This window comes from Balearica regulorum, chromosome 3, assembly GCF_011004875.1.
Source record: "Balearica regulorum gibbericeps isolate bBalReg1 chromosome 3, bBalReg1.pri, whole genome shotgun sequence".
NCBI lineage: Eukaryota > Metazoa > Chordata > Aves > Gruiformes > Gruidae > Balearica > Balearica regulorum.
The window spans coordinates 17,123,848-17,144,805 of record NC_046186.1 but is presented as its reverse complement, the minus strand read 5'-3'; the positions used below and the strand labels follow the sequence as shown (position 1 = coordinate 17,144,805).

The window sequence follows — 20,958 nt, the reverse complement described above, 5'->3', positions numbered from 1 at the left end:
GAAGCATCCACGTCCCCTTCAATGAGGCAGCCTGTGTTCCCTCAAAGGTGAAGCACCCGTGTTTGCTCAGAGGTGAAACACCCAATGTCCCCTCAGTGAAGCACCTATGTCCCCTCAGTGAAGCACCCCGTGTTCCCTCAGAGATGAAGCACCCATGTTCCCTCGGTGCCCCGCTCTCCCCCTGTGGTCCACGCAGGCCCCTCGGCCACTGTGATGGGCCTAGCGCCAAGCCACGCAGCCATCCCCCGGCGCCCCCTCAAGCAGCGCCGGGGCGCAAAAGGCCCTCAGCGCCTCCCAGCCGCCCTGCCGACAGCTCTCCGAGGAGGGGAGACGGGATGGGATCCCCGGGCCTCCGCAGCGGACGGGAGATGGCGATTCCCCAGCCGGCGACAGGCGTGACGAAGCGAGAAGCCGCCCAAGGCAGCCGGGCCGGGGAGGCCCGGGCCCACGGCGGGCCCGGAACGCAAGTGCCAGGGCTGCCGTTTCCAGGCCGGCCCGCAGTGCAGGAAACCGCGGCGCGGTTGCCATAGTGTGGGCCACGGGGCGGCAGCCGGCATGGACGAGGAGGATACGGTGCGGGCCGGGCGGCTCCGCGGCGCAGGGAACGGTGGGGGCGGCTGGTTTCGCTGGGCCGGAGGGAGCTGGCGGAGCGCGCCGGCTGCAGCCGCGTGGGAGGCGCTTCCCCGCCGGGCGTTCAGCGGCGGCGGGCTGGAGGGGGGGGGGTCTGGCGGCGGCGGCGCTCGGCGGCTCCGGCGGGAGAGCGGAGGCGCCGCTGGGCGCTACCTGCCCCGGCCTGGCCCTGCCCCGCCTCGCCCGCCGGGCACGGCCGAGGCCCGGAGGCGGCGGGCCAGGACCTGACCCGAACCCCTCGGCGTGGCGGCTGCGGGGTCGGTGCTCGGCAGCCCACGGTGGCAGGTGCTTTGTGCCGGCCGGGGGCCGGTGAGGAGCCGCGGGTGTGCCGCCAGCCGCCCCCACAGGCCCGGAGGGAGCTGCTCGTCCCCAGCACGCATCCCATCGTGTGGGATGCTTCTGAAGAACACTTTTTAAAAAATCTAGTTTCCCTCTTTTCTCCTTTCTCCGGCACGTCTCTTCACCGGCTTGTGCAGGCTTTCTTCCACGGCACGTGCTTCTTCACAGTTCTAGAAATTTATTTTTACTTTCATCTCTTGCTCTCTACTTTTTGTGTCTGCTTTTATTTCTAATGGGTGGCTTTTTTTCAAGTGATGTCATGTGTGCCAGGTGTGGATTACTATTCCCCTTGTACTAATGTTGACATACGCAAGAGCTGATGCTTGCCAGCTAAAATTATTTGCTCACAGTTATCTAGCAAATGCTTATTATCATGCTAGAGCTAATCTAAATATTCTCCTCTGTGAACAGTCTCAAAAGCTGTGCAATAACCTAGTAATAGTGCCATTTGTTTTACTTGAACGCATGTGAAACTGTGGTGGTGGCAGTGGTTTTTTTTTTTCCTTTTAGAGAGATTTTAATGAACGCTGTGCCCAATGTTCAGAAGTAAACTGGGGTCTCACTGATGGAGGCAGATTTTATTGCAGATCTTGCCACAATGTTACTGAGGTAAAAAGCTAAGCTACTGGCCTTGCAAAAGGTTTATTTTGATTGTTTCTTTGTTTTTGTGTTAAGAAAATGTTAGATTTTTCTCCTTGGCATTAGGAGTTGAAGGCAGTATTGTGATTCTTCCTTTTTCATATTTTATTTGACACTGCTTAAAACTAATGTTCCTTGAAATCACAAAACGTACAATGAGCCATCGTAAGATGCTGTGTTGCTGTACGCATGCAGTCTGGATGCCTTAGAAGTATTGCCTGGGTATTGCTGCATTTCAGTACAGTACCAATGTAGGCAAAGCCCGATGCACGTAACCTGTATGTCCAGCATAGTAATTCTCTATATTTGCGATTTCTGACTGAAAAGTTCAGAATGCTTTGTCTCCCTTTAGTTTAGGAAATTAGAACGAGTTTTTCCATTATGTTTATGATGGGACAATCTATGCAAGTTAGGCCTGGCTTTTTTCTTGCTAAGATACATTCCTGTTTTGCAGAGAACTAGAGAAGTTGCAAACACTGATTTTATTTCTAATACAAGAATCCAGACAATCTCCAAAGATTTAAGAAAGCAGGAAAAAACTGGTATGTATGAGTTTCCCTCTGTATCTTGCATAAGAGTGGCTGTTCAGCCAGGGTCACCTAGCCTATTATGTCTTTGACAGTGTCCAAAAGCAGATAGCTGGGAAAGACTGTAAGAACAAGAACAAAAGATGCTGTCAGAACCTTCAGTGGTCACCTTTGGTGACTTCCTGAGCTACAGGTGACCTCTGTGAACCTGGTGATGGGTTTGGTTTTTTTGCATTGAACAGAACTATATGTTACTTATTGCCACTTTGATTTGTGGAAGCCAATACTCGCTGCAGATACTGGTGGCATGTGTTCAGATGTGGTGATCCCTTTGTTCTTTGTGATGGCTATCACAAAACCAGAAAAGTTGTCTATCTTCCTAAGTGAGATGTGACGGTGGTCCAGCTCTTAGAATGTCAGTCTGACTTGGATTACAGGTACTTGGCCCTGAAACCTACACACAAACCTACATGGAAGAGCTTTCATGCAGTTACAATAGCTAAACCAATGTTATGTCTTTCATCCAGAGTCACTTCTGTACTTTTAATTTCCTGATTCAGAAGGATAGTAGTCATTACGTATGATGATATGTGCCGCAAAGGTGTTATGGTAAGGCTGCTACTATGTATGTATACTATGATGGCTGGATAGATGTTTTACTGTTGTGGCCACTTTCAAAAAGCAAAATTGTGTTACAATGCTAAGTGAAGCATGGTGTTATCTTTGTCTCTGATACGCTGACCTACCTTCTGTGGTGGCAGTGACTTACTACATTCCTTTGAAAAGAACAGTTGTGGGGAGGTGAAGGGAGGAGTGAAGAGGGGAACAACCTTCACACCTCCACTTGTCGTTATCCTGTATTACTCCTAAAGTCTGAGCTATGTACCACTTCACGTTTTTTATTTGTCGTTAGGGAGGTCATTAGCCTCCTCCAGGCCTCTTAAGAAAGAAATCCTTAACTTCATACAGTCCCCAGTTACGTTATACTATGGCAGCTTATTTTCATGCATTTATGGGACTAAACTGCATCTGTGGTTAACAGTTAAAGCCAACAGCATTAAAGGAAGGCAGAAGCTTTGGGCAGATAACTTCTAAGATGGTGAGATGCAAGGTGTGATTGGAAGGAAAAATAATGAAGAACGAGTGTGGAGGGAATGAAAAGGAAGTTGAGAAGTGCAGAGAAAATTTCTAAGACCAAAGGCCTGTAGAAAAGGAGTTGTAAATATAGAGAGGTAAGGGCAAAAAGTAAATGTAACAGTCTGATGGAATAATGAATAGATTGGAGAAGGCCCATGCCTTACAAAATATATGTTGTGCTGAGATTTGCTAGAAGCTCTGAATATCTGAGAAAGTTTCTTTCATTTAATGTGTATGATTCTGTGGGAGAGAATGGTGAGTCAGGCAAAAACAACCAATGTTGCCACATTCTTCACCATTCTTCTTCAGAATGTGTTCCAGTTTTCTGTGCTGGGGATGGGAAAGAAATGATCATATTTCATTTTTTTAATGACAGGTTCTCAGTTATTTTAAAACTGGTCACTTAACAACTGTCCACTTGATGGCCACACCAGAAATTATAGTGAAATATATTGTTCTTAGGAAATGTGTGGAGAACAGTGTTTGTTCAGTAGCTTTTCTTCTTGATTAAGGCTGTGAATAAATGGAAGTTAATGGAGTATTCAGCATAGCTGGTCTGTGTTCAGGGATCTGAAATTTTTTAGTAGAGAGATCTCTCTCTGTCCTGATACCAAGTGGAAATAAGTGTGTGTAAGGTTAAAAACCAAACCAAAACAGTACAAACGAAAAAACATACTTTTTTTTTTTTCCCACTTAGATGGAGGCTGTGAATGGTATGTTTGTGAAGGGTTTCAGCTTGTGCTCAAGAAACAAGCTGAAGCTTTGGAAGCATTAGGAGTATGTCCACAAATGAAGGTATGTGGATGTCAGCATGAGTTCTGCTCGCTGTGAGTGTGTAACAGGGGGTGTTCTGTAAAAAGATTGTAATTTTTAAAGTGAATTGAATGGCTCCCTGTTTAATAACATCAAGCATATGAAAACAAACTTAGTTTCTCTGGTAATTTTAAAACATAGTTTATAAATTACAGTTGATAAAATTAAAGCTGGAACATTATTCACATTCCTGAGTTAGAAATTACACTCTGTGGTGTTGGCAATTTCTGAGCTTGTAAACTTTGCAGTAATCACTGTCCATTTGTATTTATCAGGATGAAATTCTGTGCAATTTTTGGAGGCGTTATCTTCAGAAGAGCAAGCAGGCATATTGCAACAGACCAGCTGGGGAAACTGTCAAAGCATTATCAGTAAGTGAAAAGCTCAAATTCCATGAGATGTGGCTAACTTTTTAAAAAGCAATAACAGAAACCCTCTTTGTTCAAGCTATGTGTCTAGCTTGTATTAATGTCACTTCAGTATGAAAGATGTCTTCTAATCAGGCTTCTACATGTCCATTTTGTTGTTTATTTTTTTCCCATTTTGAGAGGCAAATACTTCCCTGAATATGAACAACTGCTTATTTAAAAATATTGCTTTGTCTTGGCATAGGTAGTCAGTAGATAGAGCAGAAATTACAATACAAAATGCATCATCAACTACCATCCCTTCCTGCTGGCTCTCCTGAAGTTACTTATTTCATCAGACTTTGATCCAGCCCCTCTGCTCTGCCTTTGTGAGACCCCACCTGCAGTACTGCGTCCAGCTCTGGGGGCCCCAGTACAGGAGAGACATGGAGCTGTTGGAGCGAGTCCAGAGGAGGGCCATGAAGATGATCAGAGGGCTGGAGCACCTCTGCTATGAAGATGGGCTGAGAGAGTTGGGGTTGTTCAGCCTGGAGAAGAGAAGGCTCTGGGGAGACCTTATAGCAGCCTTCCAGTACCTAAAGGGACCTACAGGAAAGCTGGAGAGGGACTGTTTATCAGGATGGATGTGTAGTGATAGGACAAGGGGGAATAGGTTTAAACTAAAAGAGGGTAGATTTAGATATTAGGAAGAAATTCTTTAGTGTGAGGGTGGTGAGGCACTGGAACAGGTTGCCCAGAGAGGTTGTGGATGCCCCATCCCTGGAAGTGTTCAAGGCCAGGTTGGATGGGGCTTTGGGCAATGTGGTCTAGTGGAGGGTGTCCCTGCCCATGGCAGGGGATGGTCTTTGAGGTCCCTTCCAACCCAAACCATTCTATGAGTCTATGATGATTGTAAGTATTGCCAACATTCTGGTCATTGTAGCAGATTGAAATGCAATGTAATCACTAGAAATCTTTTTATCTTGAGAAATCCCACCCTTTTTTTTTCAGGGTTTCTTTACATACTGGTGATTCATAAAGTAAAAATGTGAACAGTTTGGATTTAAACTTAATTTACTGTTGATCTTGCATCTGTTATGCTTTATTTGGTTTCTTCAGATTGAAACAGTAACTAACAGTAGATAATACAATGAGTTATTTACAAAAAACAGGTATGCGATAGCAGTACTGATGTGGACAGTGAATCAGAGAGACCTAGCCTTCTTCACTTGTTGTCTCTCTCTGAAAGTGAGGGGGATCTACAGACTGATTGCAGCTTTGCCTCATCAACTAGCAAGATCTCAGGTAGGAGGAATGAACTGAACTATCTGGAAACCATTTTTGTATAGTTTTTAGTGTGAATAAGTATAAAGTGTATTCATGTACAATGAATTGGAGTAACTGGTTGGAAAGTGTAAAGTTTTCAGTCCTGTTTGCCACTAGAGCACTCTATATTCTACCAGAAGTAGAAGAGTTCCCTCACCAAACCCCACCCAAAGTGATGAAAATTGAATAGGACCTGGAAATCCAATGGGAAATGCAGGAGGAAGTTATATTTTATAACAAGTTTGCTCCTTGCCTCCTGTTTGGAGTGGGGGAAAAATTCCTATTTTATCTGCAAAGCTAGATGTTTACAAACACAGCAGCTTTAAAGAATAAGCACTTGTTTAGCTCATAGCAACACTATCTGTCGTGACTTCAATGTTAAAAACTATGAGTTTGCATTTTTTCTCCCCCCCCCCCCCCCCCGATATATTTAGCTTTCTAACTTTTTTCCTTACAGTATTTTTGGTACTTCTGAATTTTTTGTGTCTGTGTTCTTTTTACTACTTTCCCTATAGCCCCTTCTATCAAAAAATCTTCTTTTAGCATTCCATCAGTTTCTCCTTTCTGCCCACAATATCACCTTGAAAATATTTACAGAACACTAAACATTTTAATTAAAATGTTATAGAAAATTTGAGTGTTTGGTGCTACTGGGCAAGTGTAATGCCAGACAATGCTGCAATGTCTGATATTGGAAATAAATTCGAAGGCACATTTTAAAGCTTTTACTTGCATTTTAAACTTCTGATGGTTTCTCTTTTCTGCTTTTTTTCTTGCTTGCCTTTTCCTTCATTGTCTGTTCAGTGTTTCTTTTTCCCTTCTTATGTACTATGCTCTTTGTGTCCCATTTATGTTCTTCTATGATATTGCCTGTCTGCTCTCAGAAGGCGGCAATCTTGTTCTTTCATCTTTTCATCTTTATTTTGTAAAGTCCAGAAATGGTCCTAGAACGAGAAACTTGGTCTGCAGCAAATAAAAAAAAAAAATCCAAACAGAATTAGAGAGGGAAAAAAGGTGCAAAAATGGGGGCACAAATTTTTGTGACTATAATGTGAGTACTTTTCATCCCTATATATTAAAATGACAAAATTTTCAGGTAAAGAGTCACTGTACGTTTGTACATGCAGCAGATCTTGGGTGTTACACAAAGACATATTATATGAAGAGGAAAGAATTCCGTGAAATAGTGAAAATATTCCATTGAATTTTCTTCCCCTTTTTGATGTCCACAGGAACTCCTTTCTTCCTTGGTATTTGTGCCTCTTATAGTTAGTTACGTTTCTTAGAGTTTTAGAACAGCTAGATAGTCTTAAGATAGGCTATAATTTAATGTGTTCTTGGTGTGTTGTTTCAGAGACTGAATTCAGCTTTAAGTAGTCATATCGATTTCACTAAAAGCACTTGAAGTGGATAAGAATTCAGTGACACTAGAAGTACATTTTGGTGAAATCAAACAAACATAGGAATTGGTTTGTATATTGGAATTTAAGACAAGTAATACTAGATGCATTCTAGTTGGCTATAAATTGTTGTGAAAATTCATTCCTTTTCTGTGCCCTTTTTACTAAGGTGTTATTGCTACAGACTGGAAATCTCAACACCCTTTTTTTCCCTAAGGGGCTTGTCCAACATGCAAGCCTTTTTGTTTTGTTATTTTTGTGTAAGGATAATAGCAAATTCCACTGAGTATAGCACTGAGATATTGCTAGAGAAGCCTATTAAACTCTTAAATTATAATATGTGTGTAACTGTGTGTTGTCATGCCTTGCATAAGCTGGAAGAAATAAAAGGAAATTGTGCGCCATCATTAAGACCACAAATGAGGATTATTTTAAATTGAGTTGAATGTTAAATTAATAATGAAGCTTCAGTCGTGAAGCTGCCTTTAAGCACAAGTATTCATGTAAAAGGTGCAACTGTTGCCCAAAAGGATTAACTGACGTTCCTGCTTTTGTTCTCTGGCGCACCTATATGCGATAGGCCTGGTAGGATGTTCTCATCTAGACCTTGTCTTAGTCTGTACGAGGTGTATGTTTGAGCCTGTTCTTCTAACCTGTTGCTGCCTCCCTAGTGCTACTAGCCGCCGTTTTAGGAGCCAGTAGGTGGCATCAAAGACCAATTCTGGCTCAGAAACACGATGTTTGCAGTGTCTGGTCTTCGTACTGCATGTCAGCGTGCGTTGGACCTCTACCCACTGACCACTGTCACCTTACAGGCTTGGCTGTCATCTGCCAGCATAACCGTGGAGCTGCCAAGCTCTCTGAAGTTTTAAACTGTTTTTCTGCAGGCTGCTTGCCGTGGCCCTGCAGCTGCCAGCTGAGGAGCTGTGGATCCAGGCCTTGCTGTTCCTGTCTGAACAGGTGAACAGCCTGTGCGGAAACACAGTAGGAAAATCTCTACAGAATTGATGCTGATATTTTGTGCTGGTGTGCTTTAAATACAGAACAATTTCATTCATCCTAACTGGGTCATCATGTAGGAGAGAGTTTTTCTTTTTCTCTTCCTCCTTCCCTGAACTCCCAGGTTTCACTGCTGAAAAGGTTCCTAACTCATAAATCACTCCCCTAAATTAAATTTCTTATTGCTGCTTCTCTTAGTTTTAAGTGATTCATCTCAGTAAGGAAGTAAGGAGTGTTGGTTGTTGGTTTTTTTCCTAACACCTTCTTTACCATTTGCTTTGTTTTTGTTCTAAAGGTGTTTTCTTTTTCATTGAATGTAGATACGTTGTTTTAAAAGAGTACTTACACTTCCACATGGTTACATACCTTAACCTCAGCAAAATTTCTACAGTGTAGATCATGTTCTTGTTAAAGTCCTGACTGTGAACGTTAAAGCTCTGTGTTTTAATCGCCAACTCTGAGGCATTGTTTTAAGCATATTAAATTTTCTCTTGTTTCCCTACTGTTCCTTTGTCTCTCAAAATAATATTTCCAGCTTGTAAGTTGTCATGGTTTAACCTGGCAGGCAGCTAAAACAACCACACAGCCGTTCACTCGCTCGCTCCCCACCCCACCTTGGGATGGGGGAGAGAACTGAAAAGAAAAAAAAAAAAACAAACCATAAAACTCGTGGGTTGAGATAAAGACAGTTCAATAGGACAGAAAAGGAAAATAATAATACTGATAAAAGAATATACAAAACAAGTAATGCACAGTACAGTAGCTCACCACCCAAAGCTGATGCTCAGCTAGTTCCTGAGCCAAGCTGCCTCCTGGGCAACCCCACAGTTACATACTGAGCATGACATCATATGGTATGGAATATCCCTTTGGCCAACTTGGGTCAGCTGTCCTGGCTGTGTCCCCTCCCAGCTTCTTGGGCCCACCCCCCCGCATTCTTGTTGGCAAGCCAGTGTGAGAAGCTGAAAAGTCCTTTACTGCTTGGCAACAACTAAAATACTAGTTTGTTATCAACATTATTGTCATCCTAAATCCAAAACACAGGACTATACCAGCTGCTAGGAAGAAAATTAACTCTATCCTAGCCAAAACCAGGGTATAAGTACCATTAGTTACATGTTGTATAGGAGTTAATGTCCTTCTAGAACTCCAGATTTGTCTAGTTCCCAACAAAAGGTCTGTTTTGATGGGTACTAGAGTGAGTTTTGTCTCTTCATATGATCCAGTGTCTTAGTCAAGTGAAGTAGCAGTTTATGAAACAGGTTGTCATCTCATAACATGGTAGGTAAGTCAGATTTAAGCCGTTAGTAGAAAAGTACACAAACTACCAAACTACTCAAAGTAATTATTACAAAATGTTACTAGTTGCTGCACAAGGGTCCTTGTATGTTCCTTTATCTTGTTTTCTGTATACCGTGGATTGTGTGTATATCATATAAATTACGTTTTTCTCTTTTTTTTTTTTTTTTTCTGTTTTTAACATAAACCCAAGAAAGCACCTCTGTGTGCTCTGGATCAGTAGATGGTAGCATGTATTTAATGAAGAACCAAAAGGAGAAACTGAGGATGACAATGCCAATGACCCTTTCATTTTGTTACATGGCGCTCCTCTGGTTGAGAGAACCTATGACATTATCTGATCTCTTAAGGTATGCATAGTCTCTAGTGAAATATTTGTTGCTTTTATAAATAATACAATAATTTTTTTTTTTAAATTAGTACTGTACTATTAACCTCTTACAAATTTGCTCAGAAATAGTGAGAGGTTTTCTCTATTTATCTTTTCTTTGACATAACAATTTGTGTTACTGCTTGTGGAGAATATGCTCCTCTGTTGCTTGCAATGAATCTCAAAGATGTGTAAGGGAGAAGGTTTTGGAGCTAAAGAAGTTTTTATCCTTCTTCAGAATTTCTTAAGATTTGCTGGAGGTGTGCATGGTCACAATTTTGCTATTTTTGCTGTTGTCAGCATGCCAGAATTAAATGAGTAAACATTCTCCAGGACTTACATCAGTGTCATCACACAAACAATACCAGCAGTATGCAATGATCTGAAAGGTAGCTAAGTAGCTTTATGCAATGGAGTTGGGCACAGAAATTAATTTAGGAAGTCCTTTTTTGCCTTTATATCTTTGTATCTGTAATGACCAGAGTTCAGAATAATACAGCTTTTAATATAGTAGAAATAAAATGTTCTAAAAGTAAGGTCTGATGCTAAATTGAGACTGTCAAACTATTGCTGACAGTGTAGTTCCCTTCTCCCCTCTGTGAGGCTATGAACACATTCCTTATTTACTTCCAAGCCTGTCAGTGTTTAAGAGGCATTTGGACAATGCCCTCGACAACATGCTTTAACTTTAGGTCAGCCCTGAATTGGTCAGGCAGTTGGACTTGGATGATCATTGTAAGTCCCTTCCAACTGAAATATTCTATTCTACGCAAGGAATGGAAAATAATTCAAATTTTCTTGTTAGCAATAAATATTTTAAATCAGGTTCAAATAGCTTAAATTCAGGAATTCTCAGGTCTTCCTTGAAGACCTCTTGTGTGCTATTACTCCTTTTTAACAAGTGCTGAAATACCAGATATTTCTAAAAAGATGGGTAAAAAATGTTACTTTGCCAAAATTTAAGGAACAGAAAGACTCTAGTAACTGTACATTGGTGATTCAAATTGCAAACCCAGATAAAATGAAAGGAAAACTGATTCAAAATTCAGTTGATGCGGTAGACTTGAGTTCTTTAATTTTTATTTTTCAAATATATAACCTGTGAACTAAAAGGCAAGGCAATGAGTCCATCATCCACCACCTGTGCTGCATATAACTGGTATTGCTGCTGAAAGCGTGACGAATGCCAGGGAAGTTTACCCCAGAGCCTGATCTTCCATCATAGCCTCTCTCCCCTGGAGCGTCAACTTCCACCTGCTTTTTTCTAGCTTTGCACAGGCTTTCTGAGAAGGATGGGCATTGAAGAATGCTCTTTTGCAAGTACTTTTTTCAAAAAGGGGAGGTTTGTATGTCTCGAAGTACAGTAGTTAATATTAGCTAATTTATTTCTATGCAAAACAATGTTTAACTGTTTGATTTAACTTTAGGGGAGGCTGTTGCCTACATCGATCAGAATTGCACAAACCATTGCATATTTGCATAACTGGATATGCTGTTGCATCAAAGATGCTTGTAAAACGTTCAGCAAAATGCCACAGAATTCAAACTAACACCTTGCAATACAGAAGTATTTATTGAGTGGATTAAGAAATAGTAATACTGAAAAGTAGTTTTCAATAACAAGATTTATTACTGACTAGTATCTTCCTAAGGAAATTCTGTAGGAGTTAGAACTACCGTAGCATACTCTGTATTTTTGTCAATGATTAGAAAATAAATATATAAATCCTGTCTGATAATGTTCATATATGGCAAAAATCCAAGTAGTAAATTACAGTTACTGGGATGGAGCAAATGGCTCACAGTAGAGAATTATTGCTTAGCCCATCCTGTTCGGAGAGAAAAATGAATAATTAAATATCTATTCTTTGGTTACTGTATCTTGGAAACTCTCTGGAAAGCATGTGAGGTCATATGAGGCAAATACATCCTCACAAGTTCCTCTCAGTGTGATGGTGTGGTTTGAAAAAAAAAAACCAACAAAACCAATCAATCAAACAACAACAAAAAACCCTGCCAACTGTCAAGTCAACTGTTAAGAGGAAAGGTAGATTGTTTTTTTGCATATTAATGGTATATTGTATTTGGTACTTTAAAAATCAGGGACTGCAGGAAAGATCCAGGAAAATGATTCGGAACCTGGAAAATATCCCTTGTATTGAGATCCTTAAGAGATGCGCACATTTGCTTGAAAGGATTTAGAGGAAACATGAAAGCAGTAAAAAAAAAAAAAAAAAAAAAGCTGGAAAAGGAGAGGAAACAAAAAATCAAGTGCTGAATATAACACAGAAAGGCATAATCAGAAACTAACAATTGGAAATTGAAATAAGATTATTTGAATGAGAAGATATTTAATTAGATACAATTTATGGGTGTAATACTCTTGAAAGTGGGTAAATCAGAATGATTCAGTGACTTTAAATGTGCTGAACATATGAACTGAATTAAATGCAGAAAATGATGTTTAAAATAATGTCATTTGTATTGCAAAGTTTTACCATGATACGATAGTTATATAAGACAGTAATTACATTATCATGTTTCTCTCCCTACCCTTAGGGTCTTTGCCTTTCACAAGTTTGATGAAGAAGGGGAAAGAATTTTAAATTGCATGAACTACCATAAAATACTTGTTTTCTAACTTCTGAATATTTAAGTTTAAAAAAAATCAGACAATGTTCACATTTTTGCATGCATTAAGATACACAGATCAAAATAGCGACAGACCAGAGATGAAAACTATGCAGAGAAAACATTAAGTATTCAGCATTACCTTTTAAATCTCTGTAGGCAAATTGTTTTATTTAAAACAGCTGAATTACAGTTGTGCATAAAATCCTGCCTTGTTTTTTTCTTCGATTTGGTTGTCTCCCTACCCTGAAGTCCACTGACTACCGCTTCTCCCTTGTGATACATGCTTAGGCACTATGGTAGGGCAATCTGCCTGCTTTTAAAGGATTTACAACACCAAAAATATACTCCTCCTTGCTACTTGATACACTTAGCAGAAAAACACTACAATTGCCTCCTCTGACAGGGATATTTTAGTTGAAAAATAACATTTTTAACAGCCTTCTACTCAGGTTTATGCGACACATTAAATCCTTTTCCATTGTGAGTAGTCTGACAATACTTGATAACGTTGCGTATTATTTACCTAAATAATAAAATTGTTGGCTTGTGGAAAAAGTTTCCAAGATGCTAGACTTCAAGATTGTGAGAACTAATGCCTTTCAAGTGAGGTTATACCTAGCTGTGCTGGCAAGACTAAACTTGTAATCAGTTTGTGGCATTACTGTGTGGCTTTACCAGATGCATCATTTCCTTGTAGCATGCAGAGGACCTAGAGTTTCTTTCATATTTGGACCTTACTAATGTACACTGCTGCTGTAATTAAAAGAACACGGACTGTGTACCGTATCTGCCAGTCAAGTTTTCAAGCACTTCGCTGATAGAGTGTAGTCTTACAAGTGCTTTGATCATCTGTCTGTTAAATGAAAGGTTTGGAAGAATGGCAGAAGAAACTGTTCTGAAGTGCTATTCCAAATCTGGGCTTTTGGAATAAGTGTTAAAAACCTGAATCATCAGCACATTGTATTCATAACAGGGTATTTACGCTGTTTTGTGTATTTTAAGAATGTAAAAACAACTCTTAACATGAGAGAGAAGAGCATTTCTTTTGTATGGAGACAGTAATTTCAAGCTAGGAAAGATGTCATTATTCTTTAAACAGTTGCAATGCTTTGACTTGGTACAGCCAAGTTAGTGAAAACTTCCTTTCTTTTTTAAAAGCCATGATGGACATTGCTTGTCTCTTGCAGCATAAGGATGTGGTTCCAACATCAGTTTAAGCTGATCCGAGTTTCTGTTGCTGTGGTCCTGCATAACCATTCTTGCCCTTTCTCTTGCCCTGGGTACTAGCATTCATCCAGTTTATGGTGTATTACTTGAAAGAAGTAGATCTGCAGAAAAGTAATTTTGCAAAAGAGTTTCACCATACATTTTAGAATCACAGAATGGTTTGGGTTGGAAGAGACCTCGAAGACCATCTAGTTCCAACCCCCCTGCCATAGGCAGGGACACCCTCCACTAGACCAGGTTGCCCAAAGCCCCATCCAACCTGGCCTTGAACATTTCCAGGGATGGGGCATCCACAACCTCTCTGGGCAACCTGTTCCAGTGCCTCACCACCCTCACACTAAAGAATTTCTTCCTAATATCTAAATCTACCCTCTTTTAGTTTAAACCTATTCCCCCTTGTCCTATCACTACACACCCTGATAAACAGTCCCTCTCCAGCTTTCCTGTAGGTCCCTTTAGGTGCTGGAAGGCTGCTATAAGGTCTCCCCAGAGCCTTCTCTTCTCCAGGCTGAACAACCCCAACTCTCTCAGGCTGTCTTTTAGTGCAGGTTAACTTGTTTCACCGCAGTCCCTTTCCGCCTTGTGCTGGCAATAATGTTCCTGCAGTCAGCTGTGTCTAGAAATCTGGATGAAATCAAACCCTGGAAAACGGAAGACTAGTTTTCAGTCTAATCCTCTGTCTGAGAAGTCACACAAGTGCTTTTGTCAGCAGGGAGGAGTGTGTGGCAGAGGACTGAAGGGAGGGTGGGTTTTCCCATTTCGGAGGCAGCAAGCTGTTCGGGTGGTTTGGCTGCAATCACCACTACGCCACACCCCAAGGAAGGTCTTGGTTGTTTGTCCTCTTCCAGCTGTTGCTGTGCTGGCTCAGGAGGTTGCTGCTCCCGGTGTGGTGGTACCAGCTCTTTAGATCTGAGAGCTAATGGTGTGATTGCGCCTTAACACGTGTCAGCCAAAGCTTATCTTCAGCTGAGCCAGTAATGGGTTGCTGAAAGAGGAAGGTCTTGCTTCCCTTTCTTCTCTCTTCCTGCGTGTGTGATGCATCCCCTTCTCTCTGCCGACTCTTGTGCTTATTGGAGCCGTCTGCGAGCCTCTTCATTAGATGATGGGAAACAAACCTTTCTTTCTTGAAACAGAGTAATGGGCAATCTTTTACTGTTGTTGCAAGTTCTGTTTGTGGAAGAGGATGATGAGTAACAGGAGCACACAGCCAGACCAGGAGGAGAAATGCTTTTAGGTTGAGCTTTTAGGTTGGCTCAATCCATTCTGTGAAACAATCCCTCAAGTTCTTCAATTTAGCACAGCTGACCTTGACTCAGATGAGTTAGAGACCTGTTGTGCAAGGCGCTCAGCAGATCAGGTGGGATGGCAAGGACAAGCGTGTCCTTGGATGGTGCTGGGTTTGGATGATAACCTCACTGAGCATGTGGACCAGTGCACATCTCCACTTGGCGTGGGGAAATGCTGTTCACAGTGGTTGGGGAAAGCTACTGAAATTTCATTAGCAAAATGTACGTCACAATTTGATTAGGAAGGATTGTGTAGCGACTTTTACCTTTTCATTTAAGAGCCTAATACTAATACAGAATAAAAACTATTGGACAATGTGATTTTTCAGATTGCTATTATTTTCCAGAAATCATTATAAATGATGGGTTAATTCTAACAGAGTTTTGATTAAGAAATGTACTTTTCAGTCCTGCTTTGAATTAAAATTTTTGATTAAACTGAAAATTCAGTTAAGAATGGTTTAAAATAAAATCAGGATGTAACTGTAAACTTTGCAGTAACTAGCTTTTAAATAGAATTTTAGTCAACTTCAATAGATATACACTACATAACATGCAACAAGTGGTGATTAGGGCTCTGGACTGGGAAGGGGAAGGTAAGCTTGTGAATTGCCGTAGGCTCAGGATGGAGCTGAATCTTCCTGTCCTCCTCAACAGTGGCTGCTCAGTCTGTGAAGACATTGTTCGGCCTTATTTTTGGTCTGGTTTTTTTTTGTTTTGTTGGGGTTTTTTCCCCTGCAGACACAGCTTGAATGAAAAGTGGCAGAACGCTGTGCTTTATGAGGAACTCAGTGTTTCAACTTGTGGGATTGGATCCAGCTTTGGATCCAGAGCATTGAAGTGTTTAGGTACTGCCCCGCGTTGGGAGAGATGCAGAGCCCAGCCTTACAACCACTCTAGGAACCCAGGAGGGACTTGCAGAGTTCGTAGACCAAGAAGTTCCTAATCTGTGTAGCAAGATCAGAGAGATACAGTGCAGATAACACAGTTGGCAGGAGAGGAAATTGTTTTCAAATCTCTAATACTATTTAAAGAACAGAGTCTTCTCTGTTTGAAATGTTAATTTATTCCAGGTTAATGTATTCTTTTAACAAAATTGTTTTGGAGGAGACAGGAAGGCAGTTCCAGCTTAGTCCTGTGGAGGACCACTAACATGCTTTAATCTGGAATGAGAGTAATGTCTGTTCCCTTGTGAGGATTCATGCTTGTTCAGTGCTTGCTTTGCCTGGTGTGAATGTCAGCTAAGATGCTAGAAAAGAGCAGGGGTTTGGTGTGGTGGTGGCTTTTTATTGGTATCTGTTGTTAAGTCTCATCTTACGTATATGAAAAAGTAAAGAAAAATCCTAAATAATACTGTCAACGACTTACCAAAGCCAGTTTTTAACAAAAAAATGCATTATTCAGGTGCAAATACAAAATATTTTTTTTATTTACTAGTATACAAAATCATTTCTATTCATACCTGAACAATACTTTTTCTTAAAAAATCAGAATACAGATGTAATTAATGGGGTTTTGGTTCTGTATATCTGCTCATCATTCTGTGACTTTTCTCCTTACCACATTACCTGAGTCAAACTCCTCCAGCAGAAAATGTGTGTTTTAAAAGTAAAATTTACTTAAAGCTTTAGAATTTTAAAAAAAATAAATCCGTACCATTCAAAGGAGGCTTACAGCAGTTTCAGAAATGCAGTAGCTGAAGAATGTGCAGAACAAACTGCATATAAGCATGTTGATTTTAAGATTACTGCCATAACATTAACATTTGTCAATCATATCTGAGCTTGAACTTAAAGGCCTGTTAAATGATTGAACTGGTTTTTTTTGTCCTATGGAGCATTTAGGGGTGTGTAACTTCAGATAGAATTTCTTAGGCAGTATAATATGGATGTTATTTCAAATCAGAAGTTAATTTGTATATTAATTTTAGAAGAAACATATGCATGTCATGTGAAATACTGTTTTGATTTGGTCTTCCTTTTTTTTCTTTAATGCAGGTTTGTTGTTGAAGGTCATATTCCATATTTGAATGTTTTTCAGCATTTTCCAGAGAAGATGAAATTATGTGGACTTGATCTTAAGATCTTTTGTGTAGAGGTAATTTTTTTCTTTTAAAGGGAAAGATTAAAAAAAAAAGTCTCAACCAAAACCTAGTTATCTCGTGGTATTTTAATTTTTTTTGGTCACTACTAATGAATTGATTAAATCTATTCTTATGTTGTAAAGTTCATGTTTCGGATTATTTGAGCCTGTGCAGAAACCAGTGCGCTCTGTGACTTGGAGTGCTTTAATTTTTAACCAGTCTTATTAAGCTGATTACCTAGGTTAAAACAAAATCAGTGAGTACTTGTGGAGAAACAGGTGTTCAGAACTGCTCTTGGAACACTCAGAAATAGGATTTGGCTTCACATCTAAGGGCACTATATTATCCTGTTTGGTGCTTATTTAAAATATCTCTTGAATTTTTTTGTAATTCCATATTCTTTTCATAAAATAGGGTTTAGATGCTATCTCTTATTCTGTTTCTTGCTGTACTGGTTGAAATATATCAAACCTAAAATCTACATAAGGGGTTATGGCCCTTTTAGAAGCTGAATAGTGATGGACAGTCTTGAGTGAAATGTAAATTTCCCTTATTTAAGGTTATTATGTGTTGTGGTAATGATTGCCTACTGGTGTTTGTGTTGCATAAAAAAAAAGTTTATTATGGATTTTTTTGAAGTGTGCAAATCTTAGCTTTTAAGAGCAGAAAGTGACTTTTCTATTAACAGGAAAAGCTGGGTTTTGGTCTGCTATAAGGTGTTTGTAGCTTAAGCCCTCAGTGATGATGTTGCGAGTAATGCTACTGTTCTCCAATATGTAGCTTCTATTCAGCAGGTCATAAGTTGTTCAGAAGCTAATCTGTAGCTTTTTTTTTTTTTTAATATATACCATTGCTATCCTGTCTGGATAAATACTAATAATGACCTCAACTTTTAAAACTCAGGAGATAAATTGAACGTAAAACCTCTTGATTTCTTTTTCTGTCTTAGATCTTTCCTTAATAGAAAAGATACATTAAATTGAAATGTGTGTACTTTTTTTCGAAAACTCTTTTAATTCTCGGTCTCTGTCATTCTTTGCCTCCATCCTTTGGAGGTGTTTTTGTCTCTCAAAAATGGTTACATAGAACTTGTATTCTGGCCTGACTAAATACAATATAACCCCCCCCCCATCCTACAAATCACACAGATAAAATTTTAGTATGAATTGCAGCTGTAAAACTTGTACCATGCTTCCAAGTGGGAGATCTGGTTTGCAGAGTGGAGATGACAATTGCCCTTGGAGGATCCTATTGCTTTCTTTTGAGATAGAGCTGTTCCTGGCGTGCTGGATGATCTGATGCCAATCCCAAAGGTGATTTCATCAATCCCTATTAGTTTAATTTCTCCCAGAGCTGTCGGTTTGGATTATTGTGCTGTCCTTCCATAAGCACACTTCCACTGGGGATTGTAGCATGTCTTGATGTGGGAGCGGGACTTCACAACTTGAGAGCCACAAGCTGGTCAATTTAATCTCATTCCACCTTTATATAAAAGAGAAAGTCTAGCCACTTCACCCTCTGTCTTGAAAACTTATATAGCATATATGCACTTTCCTTTTTTTCACAAACCAGGGAAAAAAAACCCCAATCTGATTTTTTGGTCTTAATATTGCTTATAATGAGTCTGTATCTAGTGTGGTCTGCTATTTAGCTTACAGGAACTTGCTGATCTAAAAGCTGAATTTGTGTAAATTTGACTTCCACCTTGCTTGTCTGTGATACCGACACCTGCACTGCTCACTTCCGAAGTATAAGTAGACATATGTACTAATCAAGTCACCTCTTAACTTTGTTTTCATTGAGATACATAGGTAAAATTCTGTAAGCTTACTGTACAGTTTGTTTTCTAGACACTCCAGTATCATTGTGGCTTCCTCTTTCTAGGAATATCCGCTCCCTACTTTACCTTCAATGTTCCTTTAGCAATGCATCTGCAGGTTTATTTAGTTTTAACATTTTTGACTACATCATTGGGCTCACAATTGCAAAAAACCTCACTAGCTTTTTCCTACATCTTATGTTTCAGAACTGATCTTGCTGCTCATTGCAGCACTGAGATTACCAATAGCTTACTGTATCTAGTTTTGACATCTGAGTTTTGAGAAATTCAAGATGAGGTTATTGTCCTGGAGCAGGAAGTTGGATTTTGTAATACCCCATCCTGAAAATACAGCCTGCATTCTTTTCTCCTTGCTGTTCTGTACGTAATATTCTGTAGACAATTATCTTCAAAACCTTTATGGGATTATGAGTGTTAATAACCAGGCAGGTAAGATGTTCTAATGCCATTATTTGTTGTGCTTCAAGTCTGGTGAATACAAGCTGCAAACATGTTCAGAAATCTTGATAACTGGCAGGACTATTCAATATGTCTCCTTTTTATTTTGAGATTTTAGTGCATTTAGTTGTGTCCTGTGATGATTCCCTACAGCCCAAATTTGAATCGAGAAGTAGTTATGTCGTAGTAGCTTGAAGGATTTGAAATCATACTAAGTATCATTTTATGAGTTAAGTAGAGATGAAGCCTAACTTGATATGGCTTATCTTATATAAAAACATTCTCAGTGGCTTAAAGTTGTGTTTTTTTTCAGTAACAACTTCCCAAATACTGAGACTATTTTGTACAAGGTTGTACAAGGAATTTGTACAAGGTTGAAGTTGTTACTGCTTTAAAAAAATGAATGCAACAATTATTGCAAGATGAGTCACATCTACTTTCTATCTATGTAGTGACGTGTGTATGTGTACATGCAGGAGGGTTTTTTTATGCCTCGTCATTTAGTAGTAGTATTTCATACGCAAGGAATGTGACTAGTCTCAGGCTTTCCAGCTGATGAACTTCTGTGCTGTGTAATACAGGAACAGAGTCCATATCACTGACAATTTTTCCCTGTCCTGTGTACAATTTAGTAATTAGAGGTGATTGCAGCATCTGTCATACATGGAGAGGCTGAGAGCACTGGGATTTTTATCGCTGAGAAGAGAAGGCTGGAGGGGATTTCAGTAATGTGTCTAAACACTGGAGAGGAAGGAGCTGGAATGGAGTCAGGCTCTCAGTGGTGCACAGTGGAAGGACAGGAGTCAACGGGCACAAAATGAAATACAGAAAATTCCATTTAAACATAAAACTTTTAACTGTAAGCATGATTGAACGCTGGAGCAGGCTGCCCTGAACCACAGCAGAGTCTGCATCTTTGGAGATGCACAAAACCTGACTGGACACAATCCTGAGCCACTTGCTGTCGTTGACCCTGCTTTGAGCAGAGGCATTGGACTCGACGGTCTCCAGAGGTCCCTTCCAACCTCAAGTATGCTATGATTCCAATGGTATAGTATGCCTTGTATTCTATTTCACATTTCCAGATAAGCCCATCATATTTTAGTAATGGAACAGCTAATAAGAAGGATGTAATTTTTCATTCTGCCCAAACAGAACTTTATTTAAAATACCTGCCACAAAAGTTATTGTATCTGGACACCTCTGTCCAGAAGTCTGGGAGCTCTGGGCGTAACTGCCTCATAAATAAAGAGAAAAGGAGCCTCCACCTTTCTGTATCATCTTTATTATGATGTATAACTGTTAGAAATGTGGCAGGTCCTAACTGGACATAAGTACTACCTCACAAGTATTTTATGAAGGATAAAAGTACTATAAAAGATTTTTGTGTAACAGAAGTTGTTTATCTTCCATAAGTGTTTATCTTTGCATTGCTCCAAGTCTCTTTTCTAAGCCTTCACTTAATTAGTCATCCTATTTATCCCTTCCTCTATTAAAATCATGTGTATGTTAGAAGTTAGCCTTTGGTACATGTGTTTTACCTAAATGCACAATCAGAGGGTTCACAGGGCAAACAGTAGCTGTAGCAGGATGCTCCTGTTAAGTTCTTAGTTCAAAAGTTCCA

At 40.0% G+C, this 20,958-nt stretch overlaps 1 protein-coding gene across 4 annotated transcripts in view; it reads left to right on the top strand.

The window, feature by feature from the left end:
- The first annotated feature begins 445 nt into the window (after positions 1-445).
- Positions 446-20,958, top strand: part of TAF1B (TATA-box binding protein associated factor, RNA polymerase I subunit B) — a 51,422-nt gene continuing 30,909 nt past the window's right edge. The window contains exons 1-8 of one of the 4 annotated variants that reach the window (XM_075750641.1): positions 446-573; positions 1,480-1,578; positions 2,063-2,150; positions 3,970-4,067; positions 4,361-4,456; positions 5,605-5,737; positions 9,650-9,806; positions 16,971-17,070. In XM_075750641.1, coding sequence (XP_075606756.1) covers positions 556-573; positions 1,480-1,578; positions 2,063-2,150; positions 3,970-4,067; positions 4,361-4,456; positions 5,605-5,737; positions 9,650-9,806; positions 16,971-17,070 — 789 coding nt within the window. In that variant the 5' untranslated portion in view covers positions 446-555. Of the gene's footprint in view, positions 574-804; positions 940-1,479; positions 1,579-2,062; positions 2,151-2,334; positions 2,745-3,969; positions 4,068-4,360; positions 4,457-5,604; positions 5,738-9,649; positions 9,807-16,970; positions 17,071-20,958 lie in introns of those variants that run through there. The other 3 variants (XM_075750643.1, XM_075750644.1, XM_075750645.1) reach the window with 3 other exon arrangements.